We start from the raw sequence: 26,567 nt of genomic DNA, 5'->3' as shown, positions 1-26,567 counted from the left end.
CTCAAAATACTTGTATTTTCAATAAAAATTCTGTTTTTTTTTTTCAATGCAAATATGTATTTTTCTTATGTAACAACAATTAGTTTTTTTCAAGCAAAATTTTTTAAATGTTTTATATTTCTCCATTTATTTTAATGTAATTTTTTTTCATTTAAAACCCCCAAATTTTGTTTTATTTCATAGCGTAACGAAACCGTACACGAAAAATTTTAATATCCTTTTCGTTTCCCAGTACGCAAAATCTATAGATGAAGTTCACATTTGTAGGGGAAGTGGGGGCAAGACCGCCTATGGGGGCAAGGCGGTTTTCGTACTATGTTGTATGAAAAAAAGTAAAATTGGCAAAACTTGCAATATAAAATAGGTGCCCTTTGGTACGATCGATCACGTCTGTAAGTTTTAGCAATTTCGGTTAAGACCCCGAAGAGTTTCGGTAAATTTTATGATTTTTCATCAAATTGTTATCGTTTATGTGAAAAGTCAGTTGTATTTTTGACACTGAAATAATTAAAATTTTTAAATTTTCCTTTTTTTTATAATAGAAAGTGAATATTAAAAAGTATTTTCTGCGAAAGAAGGAGTCATAAATTTAAATAAAAAAAAAAATACTACAGAACATCAAATATTATATGACTGGGGCAAGACCGCCCATGGGCGAAATTGTAAGCTCTGGTAGCTTAAACAAAGTGAAAAAAGAAGTTCACCGTTAAATCTTCCAAGAAGCTAAGCAACAGGCGCCAAACAATACTGCGCCAAACAATACTGTAATTGATGATTCTGATTAAGAGGACTTTGCAGATTGTATTTGTACCTTCTATCTGCAACTGTTTTCTTGAACCAATCCAAAGTATTGTTGGATTAAGTGCAAAATGTGTACCAGATGGTACCAAAAAGCTTGTGCTGGAGTGAGAACTAATGAAAATATAGCATAATTGTGTCATTATTAAAAATAGGCTGCATTTAAAACAATAGAAACGGTCTTTCTACCAACAAAATTTGATAGGGCGGTCTTACCCCCATGTGGGGGCAAGACGGTTTTTTGTTAGATGTTTTTTCAAAACGTATTATCTTTTGTTCAGTATTTTTTTATTTTTTTTTAGGGATACTGACGATTTTTCAATGTTTATCAAAAAAAAAATTACACTCTATGTAGCATAATAAAAACGCGGATTACAAATACTAAAAATGATTCTTTTAGCTTTCCTTCCCCTTTAATTTTCCATCGAATGTTATCCCACAGCAAAACCCTCAAATGACAACTTAAACTGCTCTTTAGAAAAATCACTATTTTTAAGAAACTGGTAGGTATTAACAAATTTAATGCTTATTTACAGTATCTATTCTATTCAAAATCTCAATGGAATCGAGATCAGTTTGAGAATCACTGTATTCAAAGTCTCCAAAAACAACACACACATACTATACAAACAATGCGGTTTTGATTTTAGACACATAGACTGTAGAATGTTGATCTAAATTCCAACAGTCACAATGAAACAGTGCATCTTTTTACTCGTTGCGATTATTCTTTAGAACACGGATTTCGACTATCAAATTTTTTACAAAAAAGTACTTTCTGTTTACCTTAAATTTGCTTTCTTTTAAAAAAAAATCACTTTTTCTTTAAGTAAACCAATAGATATAACATGTAAATATAAAAAAAAAGAAAATGGAACAAAAATCCGGTCGAATGTTTTCATTTCGCAAGTTTTTTCATAGCCCAAAAACTCTTCTATTTTTCCTGGAATTATTCTTCTAGTATCTCGTGGTAGTTCTTTTTTTGGCCAACGGGGAAAAAAAAAACAATATTGCTTATCAAATTGTGGGTGTATATATCGTTTCTAGCAATCATCTGGATATTCTCGTACTTGCGCATTAAATTATTACAAAAAATGCTTGAATTTATTTTGTAAACTGAGAGAACATTTAGCTGGAACCTAAAAAAAACAAAAAACACAGTCATGGAAAGCACGTTCCACTCTATCACACCGAAGAGGATGTGCGCGTTCACAATGAGCATGTTGCTACGCAGGAACCAAGCAAAAAGACCATCCAAATTATTTTTCCATTAAATAGATACAAATTTTCCAGGCCAGACCCAGTTCGAACAAAATTTCTTTACAAGAAGTCCACTCGGTTTGCTCTGCAGCTGTTTACGCGATGAATAATATCCTTTAACACAGAATTTTTTTTCAGTTTTTTTCCTAAACTATTTTCATCTATTTTAATTCCTCTTTTAATAATAAATTTGAAAAGAAAACAAAAAATATTTTACGAATTGCAAAAAGGATTTTGGTAAAAACACATTTTTCTGTTTAAAGTGCAATTTTATTTCAAAGTGAAAAGAAAAAAAAAAAATGATGAAAATATAAAAGTGAAAATTCCCAAGTCCATGATGTGGAAGAAGACTGATCTCGCCTACTGAAAATTAATTATAATGCGCAATTATTCTTTTTTTCAAATTATTTTATGGGTTTTATTTTTTTGTTTAATATTTTCTTATCTTTAAAAAATAAATTTTGTTAAGATTATTGTGGACGGCATTAACATTTTATGAGATATATTTTTTCATTAAATGGTGGAAAATATTTAATTTTCTTTAGCATTCCAATAAAAAGATAATTTTTTTTAATAAATTTTAAAGTGAATTTAGACACATCTGACGAAAAATTAAAACAAATTTAAAGGCTTTTCTGTTTTCTTAGAAAATCCAAAAAGAAAAAAAAAAAGATATATTTTTGCAGAAATCTTAAGCCTTACATACCTACATTTGGACGAACCAAGGGCATAATAGTCATATAAATATGTATAGCGCATGTCTCTAGAAATGTGTATATTTAAAGAAAATTGTGAATAACACAATTATTGACTTGAAAAGCTGTTAGTTTGTGGCCGAGATTTTTTTTTTTTCGTTTCGTTCAACATCAGTGTCGCGTTTTTTTAACTCTTCATAACTACGGCAGAATGTAAAATTAAGTAAAAAAAAAAACGAATCTCATCATCCCACACTCATAAATAGGCGGATAGGTACCTTTGGATAATAAGATTATGTACATTTTGCATTATGCACGTAGGTACTCGTATCCTAGATGCAAATAGTATATCTATCTATACGCTCATTTAGCTATCTTATACATTATGTGCGTGTGGATGTAGAGTGATAGGGAGCACGACCGACGACAACGATGAGTGTAGCATCTTTGGATCTGTTTCATAACTCTTGTGATGACAATTTAAAGTCTAATTATAATTTTTAGATCTAAACCTTGTTCTAAGTTTAAATCTTAAATTAAAAAAAAAAAAAATAAAATAAAATGTAAAAATGCCTTCCACATATTTTTAAACCATAAACATTTTTTTCCTTCTTCAAATAGCCCTTTTCTGAGAATGTGTTGAAACAAAATAAGATTTATGGAAAAAGTGTGTGATTTTAATTATGAAATAGTGTTGTTATCGTAATTGTTAAAAAAAAAAAAAAAAAAATAAAACGTAAAAATAAAATATAAAAAAAACATTATTTTGGGAAATTCCATGGATTTTCTTGAAATAAAGAAAATATAAAAAAAAAAACACACACACAGACAAACAGCGCGAAGGAAAAGGACAACATTTCTCGTATAACGAATACATTTTTGAAAATCATTTTGCATGGTGTGAAATTCAAGGGCCTCGGAAAATATCCACTGATCAATCAGGCTGGCTAATGGTTGGTGAGTGTTCTTTTCTTTTATTCTTTTTAAAAACAAATATATTTTCAAGGGTTTTTGTCTGCAAAAAGAAGATATTTGATGGAAAACTAATTAAATTTTAAGGTACATTGAATTTTCAAGAAAATTTTGTTGAAAAAAAAAAAACAATTTATGTTTTTTATGCCTTAACCCACCTTTGTTTTTGTGTCTTTCATTGAACAAAGGTCATTTCAAAGATTAAAACTTATAATTATTTATGATGAAATAAGTTAAATCATTATTGATGAAGCAAGATTCTTATTTGAATGTGTACCTATATTATTTATTTTACCTAATTCAATTCTTTTTGCTCGTTTTCTGCAAATATCAAATCAAATCTCAACAAAAACATAAATTTAAAAAAAGGGTTAAGTTCGTCTTATGTTTTATTTTAGGCACTAAAATAAAAAGATTTGGATTTAAATGTTGATTGTTTTGCTTGGCAATTTTTTATTAATGAACGTTTTTTAAATACATAGTTTGAAAAATTGCCAAGAAAAAACTAGCAAAATTTAAAACCATATTTTATATTGACCCTTTTTTTAACAACTTTGTTTTTGTATAGCTTCCACTATTTTTTATACCGGATTGCTGAAAAAATTTTAAATTCATTGCACTTCTTTGTAATTAAGTTGGTATTGTGTAAAAAAAATCTCAAGTTTTTGATGTTTCCTATGCATTTTAAATCAGTTATGTGAGTATGTTTCACATACTTCAAAATGGGTGGGTACCACGCCTTCTGAATAGAAAATCAAACATTTTAAAAACACGTTCTCAGTACAAAATAACAGCGCTACCGTTCTACCAAGTTATAATGCTCTATAATTTTGTATTATAATAATGCTGTTACCTTTCCCCCTAAATATAAAATCTCATATTTGTTCCCTTATATAAACCATCATCTCTACAATTTAACCAATTTTCAAGATTTAACAGCAATAAGGAATGCTCCATAGTGCTTCATATCGATTAAGAGAAAATGGGGGCTACCACGCCCCTCGGTTTTTCATTTGTATAAACCATCAGCTCAAACATGTACCAAGTTTTAAGGCTCTACAATAATAAGAAGTGATCCATAAATGTTTGATAATATTTCTGAAAAAATTGGCGGTTGGCGGTGTCATGTTTTGTATTTTACATTTTCGCACTATAGTTTATTTGTCATGGATCCTCGGTAGAACGGATTTCAGACAAATCGGAAACAAAATTTCTTCGAACGGATGCCTCAAGAATAAAATTCTTTTATATGAGGGTTCTGAATAAAGCAATAAGTAAATTATAATTGTTTGTTTAGAATTTAAGCATGTAAAAGCACAACAAAAAAACCACTTAAATCCGATTTTGCAGTTTAGAATTGTTATGATATAATTTTCAATATTTTTAATTAAAAAAAACTCAAAATCGACCAACGCTTTTTAGTGGAAAATCTTATTTATATAAAAAAATTTTGAATAACATTGGTTTTAAAAATAAAAGAAATGATTGCACTGTTACTGATATGAAATTTTGTTGCCCATTGCTATTGAATACAATTTATTGTTCAAAGATCAAAACTCCATGCAATTTCCATAAAAAACTTCAGTTCCTGTATAATGCTGTAGGATACTGTATGATCGTAATACTGTATGGTAAAAATTCTGAATTTTAAAATACTGAATCTTAAAATATAGAGATATACAAAAAAATACTGTATTTTAGAAAAATATCAAAGAAGCTTAAAAAATTGCTTTAATATTCGTGGAAGTTTTGAATGATCATTGTACAATTTGATGGAGTTGGTGATCAAATCAATGTATGCAATATTGATAAAAAAGACAAGGAGAAAAAGATGAAAATAATATTAAAAACATGTATTTGCAACTTCAATTGCTTAAGTGAAGTTTATAAGAACGTTCTGGTATCCTGTTGTAGGAGTAAAATTGATAAGATACCTTGATGGGATCGGGTCAAAATTCTGGCTTCAAAATTCTGCTTTTCAAAATTCTGCTTTTTTAACGAAAATTCAGTTTTTCAAAATTTTGTTTTTTTTTTTTTTTATTCTGCTTTTCAAAATTCTGCTTTTTAAAATTCTGCTTTTCAAAATTCTGCTAGCATTATACTTGAACAAAAAAATTCTGCCAATTCTGTTTTTTTTTATAGCATATGCGCTGACTAAAGAAAAATACTGCTTATTAATATAATTCAACATTGGTACTTTCCTAAATTTTTTTGTTTAAGTGTCGCAAATATTTTTTAAAATGCATATACTGACTTTCTTTCATATAAAATCTATAACTTATTGGAACCGATGTTGTTGATACAAAATATTCCTTTTCTTATTCAAATTTTTGAATATTCATCTTTATTTGATAAATTAAAAAATTTTGAATTATTTTCGGATAAACCTTTTCTTAATATTTTCAAATTTATTCATTTATAAAACAAAAATTAATATGCATTCAAAGAATGATAAATTATGTAGGTAAGTAATCAAATAAGTAGATAATTTTTCAAGTAGATGATTTTACAGAATTGAAAAACAGAATTATGAAAAGCAGAATTTTGAAAGCAGAATTTTGACAAAAGAATTTTGACCCCATCAGAATTTTGACCCCAACCCTACCTTGATCTTGCAAAAATTGTATTTTTAAAGTTGTGTATTTTAAAATGCTGTAAATAAGGCTGAAAAATAATTTTGATAATGTAAAAAAGTGCGCATTTTTTAAAATAATCAATACGATTTTTCTGCCTTTGTACAGCATTTTGAATGCAGAATTTTGAAATGCAGTATTTTGACCAAACAGAATTTTGAAATGCTAAATTTCGCATTAAAGTATTTTGGTCATACAGTATTTTGTACAAGCAGAATTTTGAATACAGTATTTTGACATACACTCTTTTGAATACAATATTATGACCCATAGTATAGTAAGGGACTTGAAACATGGGGAATATTAAAAAAAAGGAAAATTTGAACACAGCTGCAGACTGCATGAACTTAACCCAAGTCATTCTTTACTGTTGATCCTAAACAAAGTTATTTTATTTTAAGATTCCAAGTTTGAAATAAATCGCATCCACCCGCGTCTAAGGGACCAGTTATAGCTAACATTGAAATTCATAGCTATCATTGAAAAATTTACATCAAAATCAATTATTTTTGTAAGTAAAAATATTCTATATCTCATTATCTTCATATGCTGATATCCTTTATTACCATTTTTGTTTGCTTCTCCAGCTTAAAATTGCAAATGAAAAAATTCAATGATGCATTTAAGTGATAGCTATACTGGACCCTAAGTTGATTTATTCGTCATTGTTTTCTCAAGTACGAATTTTCGAAAATTTACAAATTGAGATTACCCACACGTCCGTTAAGAACGTCTTAAATGCATGTCAGCTAACCACTTTCAAAAGAATAACACTATTATTAAACATAATATGGGCAAAATTTTGCGACTGTGAAATTCTTTTGAAATATTCTTTTTTTTTCAGAAGCAATAACAACAGCAAAAATTTTTTTTCATTCTGTAGAAATATTAATATGTAGTGGAAAGTTTTTTTTTCTGTGAAACGGTGATAAATGTGAGATTAGTGCCTCTTAATACTCCAAAGAGGTACAATTAACCTGTATATTCATGCAACAAATTAGAATCTAGCAAAACAAAATATGCATTGTTTGCATGAAAAACATATGTACTTTGAGGGAACGCACGAATGCAGTTGAAACAAAACATGTTTCCTCTTCATCCACAAAAACAGCATTTTTGCATAAGATATTTAAATGAAGTTTTTTTTTGTCATGTGAAAAGGAACATTTTGTTACTTATTTCACTATACCTAACCTTTGTTAAACTTATTTAACTATTTAAATAATCCAGCAACAAGTTATAAGGTGCACAGAATTTATAGTTTTTTCCGCTGCCATCGCCGTATTGTGGTTTAAATAAAGTTCACGAAAACATACCATAGCCCCCCTTAAGCGGAATTCAGAGTCGTCACTCAAGTAAAAATTTTGCTGAAGTGATTATTTGCTCTTGCGTTTGGCCCATTAAAGCTACTCGTTATGTTAAGAAAACCTAAGGGTTTCTTCGATTTCAACTTATAAATACCATCTGAGGAAATTTTGAAGTAAATGCATGAGCAAACACTCATCTCAGACTACTTGTTCTTGAGAAAAAAATTTACTTGAGTGACGACTCTGAATTTCGCCCTATAAATACTAAAAAAATTAGCTTCAACTCAATATTTTTTATCGCAATAAAGTGTGAAAAAAAAGACGAAGAAAATGAAACAACGGCGTCAAAATTAGTCGGCGGAATGAGTGCAATATGCACACTTTTTTTAGTTGAGCCTGGGGCAGAACTGTTTCTAACAGACAACACCCTTTTGATCTGAATAAATCCTATTCTGGGTCAAAGAATCAGCCATCAAGCTAAGTTCAATAACTTCTTAGTTAACCGCATCTTGTTGATGCCCCCAAACGCGCAATAAAAATTATTCGGTTTCATTAGTTTACTATTTTATTAAACTAAAACGTTTCATATTTTTTTACAAAATGATCCACACTTTTTATTTGAGATCATTTCCTGTAATGTGTGTTCTTATAGGACAAATATATGCATGTAATAAATGTAATGTCCTTTCATATATGCATTATTTGCGTAAATTGGAAAAAAAGACCTAAAAAATCAGTTCTCACGTGTCACCAAGTCAAAACAAATATAGAATAATTTTGCTTTGTTTAAAACAGTTGTGTTTTTGATGAAATTAAGGGGTCATTCTTTAACTGCCTCAAATTGATCAAAAAAATTGTTTTCAAAAAAAATGTGACATCAGCGCAATATCGGAAAAACTTCGGATTGAGCAAAAGCAAAACATCAGCATTCAGTTGGAACACTACAAAACCCGGAAGGCTTGTCACCGATTTCTGAGGTCAACCCTCAGGTACATAAATGAATCACTTTAAAATAAATGGCTGTAGAACCTGTTTTCAATTGAGACCTCAATTTTTTAAAGAAAGATAAAGACTTGCATAAAAACGAGCCTGTTTTATACATTATTTTCGAATTGGGTCACTATGGCGTATGTGTAACCTTTTTTTTTTTGTTGAAAAATTTGATAGCTGAAAAATAGATTTCAACGCTAGCTACATATTTATCAGAATAAATTATTCAAGTGTATACTTAATAAGAAAAAAGTAAACAAGGTAAACAACTATTTGAAAGTCAAAGAATCGTTTATGTTTTTCTTGGCAAATAGCAAACACGAGAATTTTATGAAAGAAAACGATCTTATACACATGTTTTGAGCAGATAATAAACATCTTATTTTATAATGCACTTGGAATATTTATATTCCGAAATTGTCAATGCTTATTTTTCAAACAAAGGGATGGATATATAGAGTTGTGAATGTAATCAAATGTGGTTTTGGAAACGATTTATTTTATTTAACTTGGAAATGCTTCAAAGAAATTGAGGTGTCATGTGTGCATTTTTTTTAACATGTGTATGTACGAAGCCTGAAGTATATTAAAAAAAAAATACATATATAGAATAAATATGTTATTTTTTTATATTAAACAATTATTCAAAAGCTGAAAAAAAACTAAAATAAAATAAATTTTAATTTTCAGATCTCACGTGGAAGTAAGCCAGAAATGGGCCCGGGGCTGGATCGGGAACCAGCAAGCAATAATCTGATAAGGTCGCAGCCCCATTTGTGCGACTTTTTATCAAATAAATACGTTGCCTTTATAACAAATATATTGTGCATCAAACAAAGCCAAAAACAACGATTCGGTTTTTACTAAAAATGAGGCACTGTAAGTTAATTTTATTGTAAGACATTTGATTTTTTTGTTCATGTTTTGTGTTTTTATTTTTCAGCAAATATTTTTATACACAAAGATACAATGGAATTCGGATAAATCACTTTTTTTTAAATAATAATTTTTAATATTCCCAAATTGTGCCAATTAGGGCACAGTTGTACTATCCTGTGGTCATGGAGCCACCTGGCGGTGTATCGTCAGACAAAGATAGGCAATTAGTCGTACATCAACAGCCAAACTTAAGCCTTTTAAAATCTGCAAAACATCAACAACCTCAACAGCAAAATTCAGCACTCATGGGTATATCTGTTGGAAGTCAGCAAACTATCGAAAAACTTTCTCGTCCATTAGCGTTTGATAAAGTAAGTTTTTAAAGTTCATAATTATACATACATATTTCTTAGAAAAATAACTTTCATATCATAAATTTATATTTGTGTGCATGTATGTTATAAATATTTGTATAGGGTTTTTGTTCTCAACAATGTATGAAGAAAAAAACAAAAACATTTTAAAGTTAACTTCACAGATGAACAAAATAATTTGATTCCCAAATGTGAACGATAGCTTATTATAATCTTACTTCAATTTCGAAATTATCAAATCAAGATTCCATTATCAATCTTAAAGATTGAACATCACGAACTAAGTCTATTAAAAAAAAACCAACAATTTTTTGGGTAACTGTGGTGTATACGTACTTTTTTTTTTTAAACAATTTAAACGGTTGATGAATTAATTTCTACAACTGAACAACTATTTAAACCAATTGAGTTCTTACGATATTTTTACTTGCGATATAGGTACTATAGGGCAAGTTTAGGATTCGTAAAAAAAATCGAACTCGAGATAACAATTTTACATGACATTACGATGATGGAGAATGCCAAAAAAGTGGGTCCGGCAATTCTGTCTGTCTGTCTGTCTGTCTGTCTGTCTGTCTGTCTGTCTGTCTGTCTGTCTGTCTGTCTGTCTGTCTGTCTGTCTGTCTGTCTGTCTGTCTGTCTGTCTGTCTGTCTGTCTGTCTGTCTGTCTGTCTGTCTGTCTGTCTGTCTGTCTGTCTGTCTGTCTCTATCTGGAGCTGCAGCCTACACGAGTGAAGTGATTTTCTTCAAACTTGGTAGTTAGCAGTTTTTGGTGATTCCCTAGAGGGGAAATTGAAATTTTTTTTTTATGACCAAAACTAACGGTACCTGCCATATAACGGAAATAGAAAAGTTAATTTTTTTCAAAAACGGCTCTAACGATTTTGATTAAAATTTTTGTGTGTAGTACTACACATAAGAGTCAACTTTTTAAATAAAAAAATATTTTTTGTACCGTTATTAACGGTACCTGTCATAGAACGGTTTTTTTCGTTTCTGAATATCTCGTACAACATTAACCCGATTTAAATGAATTTATACAAACGTGTGTAAGTAAAGATAATATTAAAAATCTAGAAAATTTTCAAAAAACGCAATTTTGGATTTTTAAAAAATATTTCAAAATTTTTTTTTGAAAAATCAATTTTTTGAAAACGGATCAATGAAAAATTTTGAAATTTAGTTTTTATGTGTAAATTAATTATTTCTTCAAAATGGCATACCAACTTTTTTTTTTAAAAATGTTAAAAAAATTTTATACATAAAAAATTATTTTTTTAAAAAACGGCTCCTACAATTTTCGAAAAATTTTTTCTAAAAATACCTTTTTATACAAGAAATAAAATGGCATATTTGTTTTTTTTTTTAAGATAATTTAAAACGGAGTTTAAGTAATTATAAAAACAGATTTAATTTTTTTATACTACTTATGAAATTTCTTCAAAATATCAAATTTTAAATTTCTTGAATAAAAAGCTTTAACATTATAGTTACTTTAAGCATAAGAGCAAGTACGTGCGACCCCAGTCGTGCAATTTATTTCTATATAATTAAGGAAAAAACTAGTTCTATATAAATAGTAAAAAAAAACCAGCCTCCTTTTTAATTTCTTCTTGAAAATTTCCTTTTTCGTTTCCACCTGTGAACGGAATTTGATTTTAAAATAATTAATTTTATGGAAATGCGATTGAAATTTGTTACACATTTTTACTTGCGATATAGGTACTATAGGGCAAGTTTAGGATTCGTAAAAAAATCGAACTCGAGATAACAATTTGACATGACATTACGCTGATGGAGAATGCCAAAAAAGTGGGTCCGGCAATTCTGTCTGTCTGTCTGTCTGTCTGTGTGTCTGTCTCTATCTGGAGCTGCAGCCTAAACGAGTGAAGTGATTTTCTTCAAACTTGGTAGTTAGCAGTTTTTGGTGATTCCCTAGAGGGGAAATTGAAATTTTTTTTTTTATGACCAAAACTAACGGTACCTGCCATATAACGGAAATAGAAAAGTTAATTTTTTTTTAAAAACGGCTCTAACGATTTTGATTAAAATTTTTGTGTGTAGTACTACACATAAGAGCCAACTTTTTAAATAAAAAAATATTTTTTGTACCGTTATTAACGGTACCTGTCATAGAACGGTTTTTTTCGTTTCTGAATATCTCGTACAACATTAACCCGATTTAAATGAAAATTTTTATACAAACGTGTGTAAGTAAAGATAATATTAAAAATTTAGAAAATTTTCAAAAAACCCATTTTTGGATTTTTAAAAAATATTTCAAAATTTTTTTTTGAAAAATCAATTTTTTGAAAACGGATCAATGAAAAATTTTGAAATTAAGTTTTTATGTGTAAATTAATTATTTCTTCAAAATGGCATACCAACTTTTTTTTTGAAAAATGTTAAAAAATTTTTATACATAAAAAATTATTTTTTTAAAAAACGGCTCCTACAATTTTCGAAAATTTTTTTCTAAAAATACCTTTTTATACAAGAAATAAAATGGCATATTTGTTTTTTTTTTTAAGATAATTTAAAACGGAGTTTAATTAATTATAAAAACAGATTTAATTTTTTTATACTACTTATGAAATTTCTTCAAAATATCAAATTTTAAATTTCTTGAATAAAAAGCTTTAACATTATAGTTACTTTAAGCATAAGAGCAAGTACGTGCGACCCCAGTCGTGCAATTTATTTTAATACATATCTGTGTGTGGAAAGTAAAATACCCTAATAAGCTAGAAAAGAGATTAAATCGCTTATTTGGCTGTACTATATATGGAATTATTGCTGATGATTACAAAAAAATTTGTAACATGTTTTAACATTTTATTTTTTGTTTAGAACTAAAAAGTAAAAAACTAAAAGTAAAAACAAACTTATTTCTTCTGGAAACACCCATGAAAGGCAATTCAGTAGAAATAATTATTTCAAAAAGTATCAAATTAATATTGTTGTGAGAACCTTGTATTCTGTACATTCGGTAGTTTTGATAAAAAAAATATATTTTCGTCAAGTTTTCTAAAATTGATTTTGATGAAAAAAAAGTAATTGTTTAAAATTTCCTGTAAGTGTAATTTTGCTAAATTTTCTTTGGTTATTTAATATTTACATCAATGAAAAGTTTTTCGACACTTCGCTACAAGTTGGAACAAGAGCTTCTCAGAGTCATGTATAGTATAATTACGGTGACCATCCGTCCCGGTTTACCCGGGACTGTCCCGTATTTCTACAGCTTGTCCCGGGTTTTTATTTAAGAAACCTGGGACGTATAAGTGTCCCGTATTTTGTAATTTGTCCCGTGATTGTCCCGTATTTGCACATTCTCTGATTTTTATATTCAATATTTTAAATACTTTGCACGGAAAACAAGAAAACAGTGGTTGGAAATTAAAATTGTTCTAGAGTGCTGCTGAAGCAAAACGAAAAATTTTCAAAGTAAAAAAAACGATTAAAAACTCTCCATAAATTCTAGCACAGGTAAGAATTTCGTTGCCTAAGCTGCGTACTGTGCAACGAAAAGCAAAATTTTCGTTGTGCTGGTTTTGTATGAAAATTTTAGTTTTGCCTCTAGACTAGGCTTTAGTTTTTTTAAATGTTCGTCAATTATTTAGTTCCAGCTTCTGTTTGTCAGGTTGGTACACCTGAAAAAATGTTTTCGAATAAAGAACAACATATGGAAGAGTAAAGAACCCAGATAAGTTTCAAAACTTTTAAGGACATGTTAAAAGTTGTGTTAAAGTTCATACAATTTCAAAACCATTTAAATAAAAATGTTAAAAAACAGCTCTCCCGATTTTGATTAAAAAAATATTTTTTTAGAAGTTATTAATAGACATTATTAAAAAACCATTTTCTTGATTTCTGATTTCGTAAACGACTTAAATGATTTCAACAAAAACGCTCCCATAAAATCGTTAAGGAAATCTTGATATCAAAAAAAGGAAAAATTATGAAAACTCATTTAAAAAAAAATTTAAATTTTTTTTGAAAAATCAATATTTTCAAAGCGATCAAACGAATTTTCTATCCGTCCCGGGTTTGGCTTCCTGAAATATGGTCACCGTAAGTATAATGCATAAACTTCAAATGGCCTCCCTCATTCCATTATTATTTTCCATGCCGAAAATCAAGAAAAGCTTTTACCAAATGTTTTCTTATTTAAACTTATCGTCGTGAAAAAGCCAAATTGTTCTAAGTTCTTAACAAACCCTATGGAACGATATGTATTGTATAGGTTCTTTAGGGCAAGTTAATGAAGTAAAAAAAACTCGAGCTACAAATCAGACCACACAAGCGGTTTCCTACAAACTTGGTAGCTAAGGCTTGTGGGTCACTCCCTATGATATTTCCTTTAATTTGATTAAAGTTTCTAGGAATACTGTCGCATATGATTTTTTTTAATAATTTTCTTTTAAAATGGTATACTTCGTTTGGAGGTACAAAGTCATTAAAGCATGCTTTCTAAACTTTTGTCAATATTTTAGTGATTGAACAACAGAGATTGGTGATTTATTTACAAAAAAGGAAGCAAACATGGTTATGGCTTAAGGGGGACCATATTATATTCTGCAGAAGTCTTATTCATATGACGTACTTTACAAACGGATAGAATTTTTGCATTTAGTACTTTATATTGTTTAAGGGTAATTTATTATGGCTCCGACATTTTTTATGAGGGCCAGTTTGTTCATAGTCGGTTATCTTCTAACCAAGGATTATTCCATACGAAAATCATTGATTAAAAGATAATCGAGTGTGAACAAAACGTCCCTTAAGATCTCAATCTTGAATATTCGACAATCTTGAATTTTTTTTTAACTTTATTGATTTTTATCAATTGTAATGCATGCTAAAACGTCGATAAAAAAAGCTTAAGAAAGTACTCTCACCTTAAATTGTATTTATTTTGTATTGGTTGTTTTACAAATGAAACCTATCTATTTTTAAAAGCAAATTGATCAAAGAAATTATTTTAATGAAAAAACTACATTTTTTCAATATCTTTTAAGCAGTTGACTATTTTATTAGTCAACGGTTTCAAAATTTTGTGCAGACCTTTCTGATGAGTTTGTTTGAAAATTTAATTTGGGATGTGAGAGAACCTCTTACTTTATAGATGGGCCACACTATTCTAAGTTACCATTCACATCTTCCAACCAAATTGTCCAAATATTTCTGCTGCTTGTTGAGCTATTTTTTCTCTGTATTGGGCCTAAGATCCTAGTTAAGCAAGAAGTTATTTGGCTGTGGAGCGAGATTCTCGACTTTTGCTTTTATTCTGACTCATTCCTTTAATTTATTTCCCTTGAAACTTACTGCAATTTGTATATAACAAAAAGTCTTAAACGAATGTATTTTAACTTGTGGAATTTAAAATACAATTTGAAAAAAATTAAAAACCCTCTACTCGTTTTAATTTAATTAATTAGATGGAGTCTTTGGTGCGAGAAATGCAAGATCCTGAGCATGGAGTTCCAGTGAGACAGCAGAAAATGTTTTTAACATCAATTCCCTATGCATTTATGGGTAAGTTTTGGTCAATTTTAATATCAATTTTTATTTGGGAAACGTAAACAATAAAACTACAATTTTTAAAGGATACGATTTAATTGAATGGCTAATGGATCGTTTGATGATTGAAGAATCGGAAGCACTTAATATTGCTAATCAATTGTGTCTGCACGGTTATTTTTTTCCTGTCAATGACACAAAAACTCTTGTTGTTAAAGACGACTCATCACTCTATCGGTTCCAGACTCCATACTATTGGCCATGGCAACATAAAGCACCTGATAACGTAGAGTATGCCATCTATTTGGCAAAACGATCTCTACGCAATAAACAACGACACGCCTTAGAGGATTATGAAAGCGAAGCCTTGGCTAGTTTGCATAAAAATCTCAAAGGCAAATGGGATTTCATTTCGATGCAAGCCGATGAACAGGTTCGATTGGCAAAAGAACGAAAAAAAGGTGACAAAATTGTTGGAGATTCACAGGTAAATACACAATCTAACTTTTTGAAAGTTCTTTCTCATTTAATAATAAATTTGTGTTTCATAGGAGCGTGCTTATTGGCGTGTCCACCGTCCACCACCCGGCCAGTTTACACCTTTGGAACCTTGCCCAGTGCCATCTCGTGATCGACAAGGATTGAAATCTAAGAAAAAAACCGTTGAAGATCTTCAGCGAGAAGTTGACTATTTTCAAAAGTCCCTCACCCGTACCCGAATGAAAATGTCACAAGCTTGTGAAAGTCTAGTCAGCTATTCCGAAACATTTGCGGATTATGATTTCTTTTTGCAACCGGTCCTTCCTTCCAATCCATGGGTATCTGAAGACATTACATTTTGGCAGCTTAACAACACTATTGTCGACATTCCAACAGAAAAACGAGTACGTCGCTGGGCTATTTCTATTGAAGAGCTCGTTTCCGATCCAACTGGTTTGCATGAATTTACTGCATTTCTCGAGAAGGAATACTCTCACGAAAATATACGTTTTTGGATAGCTGTTAATCGTCTCAGACGTTCGGCTCATTCGCAAGTTTCCAAAAAAGTCACAGAAATCTATGAGTAAGTTTAACTTTGACAATCTCATCTAAACTTGTAAAATATACGTTTTTTGATCGTTACAGAGAATTTTTGAAGCCTGGAGCTCCTTGTGAGATCAATATAGACGGAAAAACTATGGAAATTGTTCAAAAAGGCTTAAAAAATCCTTCTCGTTTCACTTTCGACGCTGCTGCTGAACATATTTATATGCTGCTGCTGAAAAAGGACTGCTATCCCCGTTTTATTCGATCGGAACATTATAAGAACCTTTTGGCTACCGGCATACAGCCGTTGCACAAAAAACGATTCTTCAACTTTGGTGGAGTTGGTGTTAAAAAGAAAACGGCTGTGAATACTGCAACTCTATCTAGCCAATCACATGCTAGTGGTACTTCGGCAGCAAGTGCTCCTGTCCCACTGCCCGGACATTTAACTCGTCGTCGTGGTAGTGACCGAAGTCTTTCGGGTTCGGTTCATGAATTAGCTGTAATCGGAATAAAGGATGCAGGCAGTAAAGTCCCCCATTCTCATAGTCAAAGTAATTTGTCTGAGATTGCCTACAGGTATGTTTGATTTTCTTTTAAGTCGTAAACACGTACTTGATCATCAATCCATAGCTCTTAGTTTTTTGTAGGTTAAGTGGTGTAGTGCAGTTGATATTATTTATAACATTTACCTACACACACATTGGTTTAAGTGGTAATACAGATGTTGTTGAAGAAGAGCATCAAGTAATACTTTTGACATTGAAACACACTCATGATTCTTAAAAGCTTAGAGTGCTGACACTTTAAACATGAAGGGTTTTTTTTTATCTTATTTTCATTCTCTGTTGTATTTTTTTTACATTGAAGAAAACAGTTAAAAGTGTCTGTTGAGTATTGTAGAAAATATCAACATTATTTTGTGAACAAGAGAAAAACTTAGTTTATATAGAAAAATGAAATATTATAGTTTTTGAATTCATTTATATGTAGCTAGATTTGTTGATATTACTTAACATTTCTCAATGAGCTTCTGTATCACGTAAACGAACAAACGATTTCATGAGTGCGAACGTTTTGCTTCATGTAACTTGAAAAACGAAATAATTTGATCTAAATTTGACACTTCTTTTCTATCGTATTTCAACAACGAATGATCGTTTTCGGTTCATTTTTTTCTAGAATCTACCTTCAGGGGTGAGATAAGATAAGATCCATTTACATGGACCAAACGTTCTGACAAAAAGAAAACATTTATTTGATTTGACACGAAGTCATTCAACTATAGTTTATATTAGAATTGGCATATTATTTAATAACACTGGTCGTCAACGGATATAGATCAAAAACCAAACCCTACTTTTCGAGAGGAATTTGTGTATTGAGTCCGAATCTGAAGTCAAAATTTCACTGGCACGTCACGTTTTTGAAATAATTGAATATTAATAGGTCAAAAACGCGTTTTTTGGGAACATTTGACATCGAATTACATAACCGTTCATTTTTTTTTTTGTAAAACTACTTATGAAATCTCAAAACGCCATATTAACACGTCCTAAAGGTATTTATATTTTTTCAAAATTATTTTTTTTTCTCAAAGATATTGACAAGAGAAATTTATGATAGATATCTCAAAATCTTGATTATTTTTTTCAAAGTAATGAATGGTTTTTTGAATCAAATTCCATCTTGCGTCTTCTGATTTGGACTTATAAAGAGCAACATATTACGGAAAATATATATTTTTGACTAAACATAAAAAAAAAACTCAATTAAAAATTAGTTTTTGAAGCTTTATAGCGAAAATAGTGATGAGTATAGCTCAAAAACTAGACGTGATAGAAAAAATGTGTTAACAGTTTTGAATTCAGCACACTAAAGTCAATCAAAATCACCTTATAAGGTTCTTGATCGCGAATTTTTTTAGTTTTTTGCCGACCAGTGTAATTAAAGTTTGACATTATCTTCGTAAAAACTCCACCAATTGTTCTTTTAGAACAAGAGTTTTTTAGCCATTCTTTCCTTCTACATATTTGAATTCGCGTATCATATTGTTCTTCACTTACGGTCTTATTTTTCGAGCGAGATAACCTCGTCACGTTTCTTACTATTTCGAAGTTAAATAAAATGCACTATTGGCTCGAACGTACTTCCACTTTTAGTACAAAGATAATAATTATATTTTGTCAATCATTTCAAATGATAAACTTTAAGCATTCAAAATTTTATGTTTTAGAAATAGTAGATGTAGTACAGGAAAGATAGACTTTTTCGTGGAACGAAATACAAGACGGCTGAATTTTTCAAATCTGAAAGAGGGGTATTAGAAAAGCTTAAGTCCTGGTTTTCGGGACGCTACCCCTTCTGGCGAAATCCGCCATTTTGAAAAACGCGAATCGCTCTATATCTCCAAAACTATAGGTCCTATAGAAATGGTTGTCAGACCAAAGTTCTTGAAAATTTTATTATCTTTTTCTTTGTAATAAATTATTTTTCTCAGAAATAGTTTTGAATTTAAGTTGTTTTAATTTATTTTTTTTTTTTCGGTTTTTTTTTAGATTATATAATTCCCAGTGTTAGTTAGGTACATAGTTTTTTAAACAGTAAAAGTTATAGACCATTAAATTTCCAATAATTTGGTATATTTTTGAAAGTCATGCGATGTAGGTATGAGTCGTATATTAGTAGATATACGCCAAATCGCATTTTTCAAAATGGGGGATTTCGCCAGGTGGTTGTCGTCCCGACAACTAGGACTTAAGCTTTTCTAATACCCTACTTTCAGATTTGAAAAAATCAGCCTCCCAATATTTCGTTCCACAAAATGCCTGTTTTTTTACTAACTTTCCTGTACTAATGACAGTTTTTTGAAAGGACCCGAAATGCCATATTTCCAATATTTAGAAAAACTAAAAACGGAGTCTTATTAGAATTTGTTAAAGTTTTCAATATTGTTTTTGGATTTCTCCGTCATCGTACTGTTGGTTTTGACTAATACCTCCTAGGTTGGGTTGGGTCTTCTCTTCATTGTTGTCTTGAGTATATCCATCAAACCTTAATATCTTGCGTTGAAGGTGCCACCAAAAATTCATATGCGCTTCTGCTGACGGTTTGGTTCATGATTTGAATGTCGTGGCTGCACTAAAAGAAAAAAAAAATCCGTATGTATTTCCTGTCGCTGAATACCTTGGAAGAAATTTAGCGCATAGCCCCGAAAATTCATAGTTTAAGTTCTCATTCGCACTACATCTTATCAGAAATTTTCCGAAGTATCTGATAGAAATTTTTGCAATGAAACTAGACCAATTATAAAGAAAACAAAGTTTATGATTTTTTCCAGTTTTTAGAAAAAAAAACCTCGTACGTAGTTAGTACTGAAGCTAGTAGAAGCAGAGCCCGACTCAGGACAACACGACTTTGTACACCCCGACTCACGACAGCCCGATTCAACCCATAGCCCGACTCAAGATAGCCCAACTCATCGCAACTCGACGGTAAGAACTCGACCTGAGTCGAGTTGCGATGAGTCGGGTTATCTTGAGTCGGGCTATGGGTTGAATCGGGCTGTCGTGAGTTGGGGTGTACAAAGTCGTGTTGTCCTGAGTCGGGCTATACCCTTCCCCTGAAGCTTTCATACATTCTGGATCATAACTACTGATTTGTTTGCCTTTTTTCTAAAATTTTGATTCTGAATTTTAGCTTTAAAAAAATAAGCACTATCTAATTAGGACAAGACATACAAGTTTCTAAGCTGTTATTAAAATTAGCTAATAACTGCACATTATATTTGGTTTTCTAACTTCCATTTATCATACAAAAGTCATTTTATCCAACTATAGCTATGTTTCATTTATATTATTTTTTTTTTCACTAAAGGGACGGAACAAAGCCTGCTGTGGATAAGCTAGAAACTACCATAGAATCAGCTAGTGCCATATGTCCATGGGATGAACCCGAACCAAGCCAAGATCCTTCATCTACTATACAGCTCTCTGTTTGCCCTTGGGAACAGGAAGAACCTCAAATTGCACAAACGACCTCTAAAAGACTACCAAGGTTTGAAAATTACTTATAACCCTTTTTAATACTAAGTTAACACGAAATTTATTTTTTTCTCAAAGTACTTCATCTGATATATCTGATGTTTCTGATCGTATGAGAAGGTCTTGTGGTCTAAGACAAAATACCGTGGATAGCTGTGAAAGTAGCTCAAAACGTTTAATGCCTAATTTTACCGAACAACGAAGAGCTTCGGTGACTTTGACCCCAAGGTAAGATTTTTATCACTAAACAACCACTTTTTTTTCAATTTTTCTTATTATCTTTCAAAGAATATCGGAATATGCCAGATCTATGAAAGCAACATCTCTCAACGTTCCAATTTATACTGAAGATGTGTCATTTCTGTCCTCTTCTGAAGATCTTAAAAAATCAACAACAAATATCAATAATGAACATGTTGTATCTGTTGTCCTAGACAAACCTCTCGAATCAGATACTATTCAACCATCTGTTGAAACAGTTACAACTTCAACCGATGATGCTATAGAAGATGATGATGAACAAAAAATAACGCCTGATGACAATCCTGATGACGAAATTAAAGATGCAGCCGATGTGCAAACTGAAGTACAAATTGAGTTGATACAAATGGAAACAAATTCCGAAACACAAAATCTCGCTTCTACTTCTGTTGAGATACCTGAATTGCTTGATAAGAGCGATATTAAATTTGATATACCAATACCAACTCCTGAAATAAATAATCCTTTGTCAGGTGAAACTGCAGAGGAAATTGACATTCCTGCCAGTAGCTCAAAAATGGCATTAGATGAAATCAAAAGTGCAACGAATAATTGTAAGATTGCTAAGTCAAATTCAAGTAATTGGCCAGCTAATAACGATACTAAATTACCAATAGCCAACGCCTCTAGTAGCCTTAAAAAGGCGCCATCAATCCAAGTTGAAAGTTTAATTGAATTGAAAGAACAAGACGTTTCGATTCCAATGAAAACGGAATCTGAAGCAATTAATATTATAACATGCCTCGATCCAATTGAGGCCGATATACCAATAGAGCTTCCTTCAAGTGCAATACCAAATACGGCACTGTGTATTGTTAAAAATACAAACATTGACCAGGATCTACAACTATCTCCGATAGACCCTAGAGAAGAGGAAATGTGCGACGAAGAAGCTCTTCTGCATGAAGAGCTTTCACCAACAACCGATGAATACCATGAAGGTCTTCAGTTTGAGGGCCGAACTGAGTCGTATGATTATGATATTGATGATGTTATAACTCCTGGTTGTGTGGCGCCAGCTCCAACACCTGCACCATCGCTAGCACCTTTAGCGGAAATCGATATTGATCCGGTTGAAGATGAAATTGAGCAACCAGCAAAGAAACCGGAAAACGAAGAGTCGAAGAAAAAGCGAAAGAAACATAGTTCGGAAACTCGAAAATCCGTTGACAAGACTGGTCCTGAAAATGCTGCTTCTGGTGCGCAAGCTAAGCCAGAGGGTGATGCCAATCATAAAACTGTTTGTCCTTGGGAGGATGAGTAAGTTTTGTTGATATAATACTTTAATTTTTGTTATCATAATTGTTCAAATTATACAGTTTATTCCTTGTCCTTGTATATTTTGGTTACTTCTATTATTAACAAATTTTAAAACCAGTCTTGGCGTTAAGGTCAAATTTAATTGTTTTTAACTGTTAGATCTGCAACATTTATAGGAAACTTGTATGTGTTTAACATTTTTAGGAGTTTAATATTAGTAAGAGTGAAAAACTAGTAATTTTTGCAGAGGTCTTGAATAGCTTATAATGTATATAATAATGGGGTCTTAAAAGATTAATCTTTAATTTAACTGGAGTATGAAAGTAAGGACGATAAGAGTTGAACCAATAGAGGGATGACTTTCGAAATTCGCTTCAACTGGGACACAGTTGCTTAGAATTGCCCATGTTCTATTTTTTTTTTTTTTACACTTCAGAAATTTCCGATGTAGTGAGCTTAGAGCAAGCTACGATCTACAATCAGAGGCTCATCATATGTGCATGTGTTAGTGGTTAGTAAATAACACAAGCACAAAAATATATACTACGATACAAAATTAACAATTAACATATATTACATTAGAAAATTAATACAGACATTGAAAAACAATTACGATAGTGGTGCACTGGTCCGAAAACTTGTTTTCAATCCCACCTTATTTATATTAAAGTCGATATAAGATGTGTTTAAGTTAAAAAGTTTACACATACGATTAAGAGGTTCATGCATGCCATAGTTTTTTTAAGTTCTATTTTTTCACATATTCAAGAGTAAGGTACAAATTTAGACCTCCTATCGAAAAAAGTTAAATACAAAAGTTGTAGATAGTAGAAAGGTCTTAAACGTTTACTCAAACCATTTTTTTTGCATATAATCTCAAATTGAGAAAAATGCAAAATTACAAAAATGGTTGAATTTTAACAAAACCTGGTTAAAAATTACTTTGTAATATGTTTTACCTATTTTTAGTGTTTTTTAAGAAAAAAGTAAATTTTTGGATTTTTGACGAATTTAATTTGAAAAAATAGCCTATTTTTCAATCAAAAAGTTACCGAAAAAAATTTTTGAAAAGTTTGGAATGCAGTTATTTAGATTAAACCTTTTATTTAAGACTATGTAAAAAAAACTATACTTTTGCTTTAAAAAATATTGAGAAAATTTGAGAAAAAAAACAACAAAAAAATCGATTTTTCCGTAAATGAAAATAATATTGGCGAGAAATATTTTTCCATAGAAACCAAATTATAGTAATGGCCTTTGACCTTCTTGATTCGAATCTAGCATTAGAAATAGAATGGCGCTAACGTGCAAAGTTTTTGAGATATGGAATGAATGAATAACAATTTTTTAAAACACTACTAAAACCATCATTGTTTTTTTTTGCAGGGATGTTTCATCGAGCGATACAACTTTTGTGAAAACCTATGCTACACTTGGTTACTTGTGAATGAAGTTTATTACTGTAGGGAATATATAGAGATTTTTGTTGTTAAATATATATATTTTTTATGTAATAACAACATAAATTAAATTTATTAAATGAGTCTGTTTAAGCCAAAAAAGGACTTAGTTTTATATATTTAATAATAATAATTACAAAAAAAAAAATGCACTTAAGAAATTGTCTTTGCTAAAAGCTTAAATTTATAATTCATCGCATATTTCTAGTAAGTTTTATAAAAAAAAAATGTATACACGTTCTTATTTACAAATTAAAAACAAAAAAAAAAAAAGAAATTAAATTTCTTTTAACTAAGAAAGTATGAATACAAAAACAAACAAAAAATAAATAAATACATAAATAAAGTTATCTATCAGGTATATATTGTTATGAATAAATAAAAAATAATTCACACTACAAACGAAAGTTTCTATTACATTTACCTTATGGTCTTGTTCACACTTGTAAGTCAAGTTAAATAAATACAAAAAAAAACTAATATTTCATTTATGTTCTTGTTTTTTGTCGATTTTAATTTAATTAATTTTCTTATTTAATTAATTTAAATTCAAACTAACTTAAATCAATAAACAAAAAATACATAAAAAAAAGCTGCGAAATGTTTGTATTGCTTGGCATGCAATGATTTTAAGAGCCCCAGTATGTATGCCAATCAATTCAACGTTTTGTGGGCAATAAGAAAATATGCTAATTATAATTTTCTGTTACGACAATAAATAACAACTAACCGATTTTTTGGCTTAAATTTATCAATGAAATAAAAAAAACAATGAAATGCTGACTTAAAAATGGTAAAGAATGGTTAGCAAGACATATTTTAGCGAGTATAAAAGAAACATTATATAATTTAACACGGCTGCGGCGCGTTTTAATAAAAGATTATTTACAATAATGCTCTTTGTCTGTAATTCTGATATCAATCTAATGGAATATCTCTTCAAAACAGATTACATAAATATTAAATTTTTGATGTCTATTAAATAAATAGTGCATAGATAAAAACCCACTATAGAGGATTGTGTACAATGCGACTACATAATTTGATCTTCCATGTTTAAATAAAAAATTTAATTTGTTAAATTAAAAAATTAAATTAAAGTTATACAGGCCGTGTGACTTATTATATAATTTTAATTGACTGAGTTTTAACATAAATATAAGTTTAAAAATATTAAAACATTAAACAAATATGTAAATTATAAAAAACAAAGAAAAAAAACAAAATAAAATTATTACAACTGACATGCACAAATCATATTTTTATATTTTTATATAAATGATTTCAAGTATTTTTGTATATTTTCAAAATAAAATATTCTTTAAGTTGCGCTTTTATCTACTACCAACGTTTTAAATCTGTGTTATTTGCTGTTCAAATTTGCTTATACATAAACAAAGAAATATTTACATTGTTTAACAATTTTTTGCTTATACTTATCCTGGTTTTGAATTTTCAACGAACTACTATTTTCATAGTCTTCCCTTCCATTAAAATTCGTACTGTATTTGTTTTCGAAAACGTATATTATATTCTTAATGGAAATGTGCAATGAACCATTTAATAAATAGCCGGGCGCTGCTTTTTTGCTTCTATATAATTTTTCAATCACAAAAAGGACTTAATTATATAAAAAAATAATATTAAATCTCATAATGCTAAGATCAAAAGATTAAAAGCTAATAAACATTTACAAATTATGCTTTGGAAAAATATTCAAATAAAAAAAAGGAATACACATAACCTTATACAGAACAGTGTTTAACCCTGCGCTGTGTAAATCAGGATAGTTATTAAACACAGCTAAGAAAAATAAAAAGTATAAATCAAAATTATTCTTAGATTCAACAAAACAAAAGAAAAACAAACAACACTCTAATTAAATTTAAGAAGTAAACAAAAATAAAAACCCCTTAAAGTTAAAAAAAAAAAATAAAAGATGAAGTCAAAATAGAAAATAGTTATACATATATGTAATACAAAATGCAAATGATATATTTATAATTATTTTAATGACAGTTATAAAGTTTTTAACAAATAATTTTGTAAATCTTTTTGATTAAAATGAGACCACCGTATATTTTTTTTTTAATTATCTAATCAAAAAAATAAAAAAATATAAAAAGATTTATTTCGATGAGGAAAAAATAATTACAAGAAAATAATATCTATACGTACATAAAATGAATATATATAATGAAACATTTGCAAAAAACAAAACGTAACAAAGTTAAAAACCAAAAATAGTAAACCAACAAAAAAAATCACATACTTTCAAAATCGGTATACCAATTTGTGAAAAAACACCCGTTGTGGTATTTTGATTGCTTTTGAAAACGTGTATAATGTTAGAAAAAAAAAAATAAATACAAAAAAAATATTGTTTATTTGATAGTTAAAAAATATTATTATATAAAATAAAATAAAAATAAAATTTCCGAAAACAAACATTTTCAAAAATTAACTGCATTAGATAATTGACATTTATAAAAAAAAAAAACAAAACAAAAAAAATAAAATAAAAAAGAGAAAAGAACTTTACATAGATACACGAATATCTATGCTTTATTATATTGAATAAAAAAATGAATATTTAATGTTTGTTTAAAAAAAAAATTAAAAATAAAAATACAAAAAAAAAATTATTACAAAACAAAAAAGTTGTGGTTATGCAAATGGCATAAAGTTAAAGAATAAATATGAAGATATAGAATTAAGGAGATATAAAACAATATTATTAAATAATAAAAAAAAAACACAAAAAAAATATATATGTATGTACATAATATATATATTGAAAGGTTTATGTTAAAGCAGTACTACATAGTTATCGTTAATTTTATTGAAATAAAATGTATTGTAGAATGTATTTAATAAAATGAAGAACAATAACAATCGAAATGTTTTCTTTATTTCTCTCTTCTTGGAAATAACAATTGGATTGTTCGCTCTTTTATCAAATTTCTGATAACATAAAAAACTTTTATGGTCAAAGCGCATAACTTTGAGTCACTACTTACATAGCTCAATAATTGGTGCCAAACGAAGAATATGTCCGGGTATTTTTTGACATTTCCATTTCCAAAGTC

At 29.5% G+C, this 26,567-nt stretch overlaps 1 protein-coding gene across 1 annotated transcript; it reads left to right on the top strand.

Moving 5' to 3' along the window:
- Nucleotides 1-1,954: 1,954 nt before the first annotated feature.
- LOC129909290 (uncharacterized) lies at nucleotides 1,955-26,245 on the top strand. The gene is made up of 12 exons (XM_055986367.1): nucleotides 1,955-2,295; nucleotides 3,375-3,710; nucleotides 9,346-9,534; nucleotides 9,599-9,905; nucleotides 15,347-15,443; nucleotides 15,515-15,915; nucleotides 15,980-16,491; nucleotides 16,554-17,033; nucleotides 20,331-20,510; nucleotides 20,576-20,725; nucleotides 20,786-22,018; nucleotides 23,405-26,245. Exons 4-12 carry the CDS (start codon nucleotides 9,717-9,719, stop codon nucleotides 23,463-23,465), a joined length of 3,303 nt encoding a protein of 1,100 aa, XP_055842342.1. The 5' UTR covers nucleotides 1,955-2,295; nucleotides 3,375-3,710; nucleotides 9,346-9,534; nucleotides 9,599-9,716; the 3' UTR covers nucleotides 23,466-26,245.
- Nucleotides 26,246-26,567: the final 322 nt, after the last annotated feature.

This window comes from Episyrphus balteatus, chromosome 2 (genome assembly GCF_945859705.1).
Source record: "Episyrphus balteatus chromosome 2, idEpiBalt1.1, whole genome shotgun sequence".
In the NCBI taxonomy this organism is placed as follows: Eukaryota; Metazoa; Arthropoda; class Insecta; order Diptera; family Syrphidae; genus Episyrphus; species Episyrphus balteatus.
The sequence above is the reverse complement of the archived record's forward strand: the minus strand, read 5'-3'. Positions and strand labels throughout refer to the sequence as shown.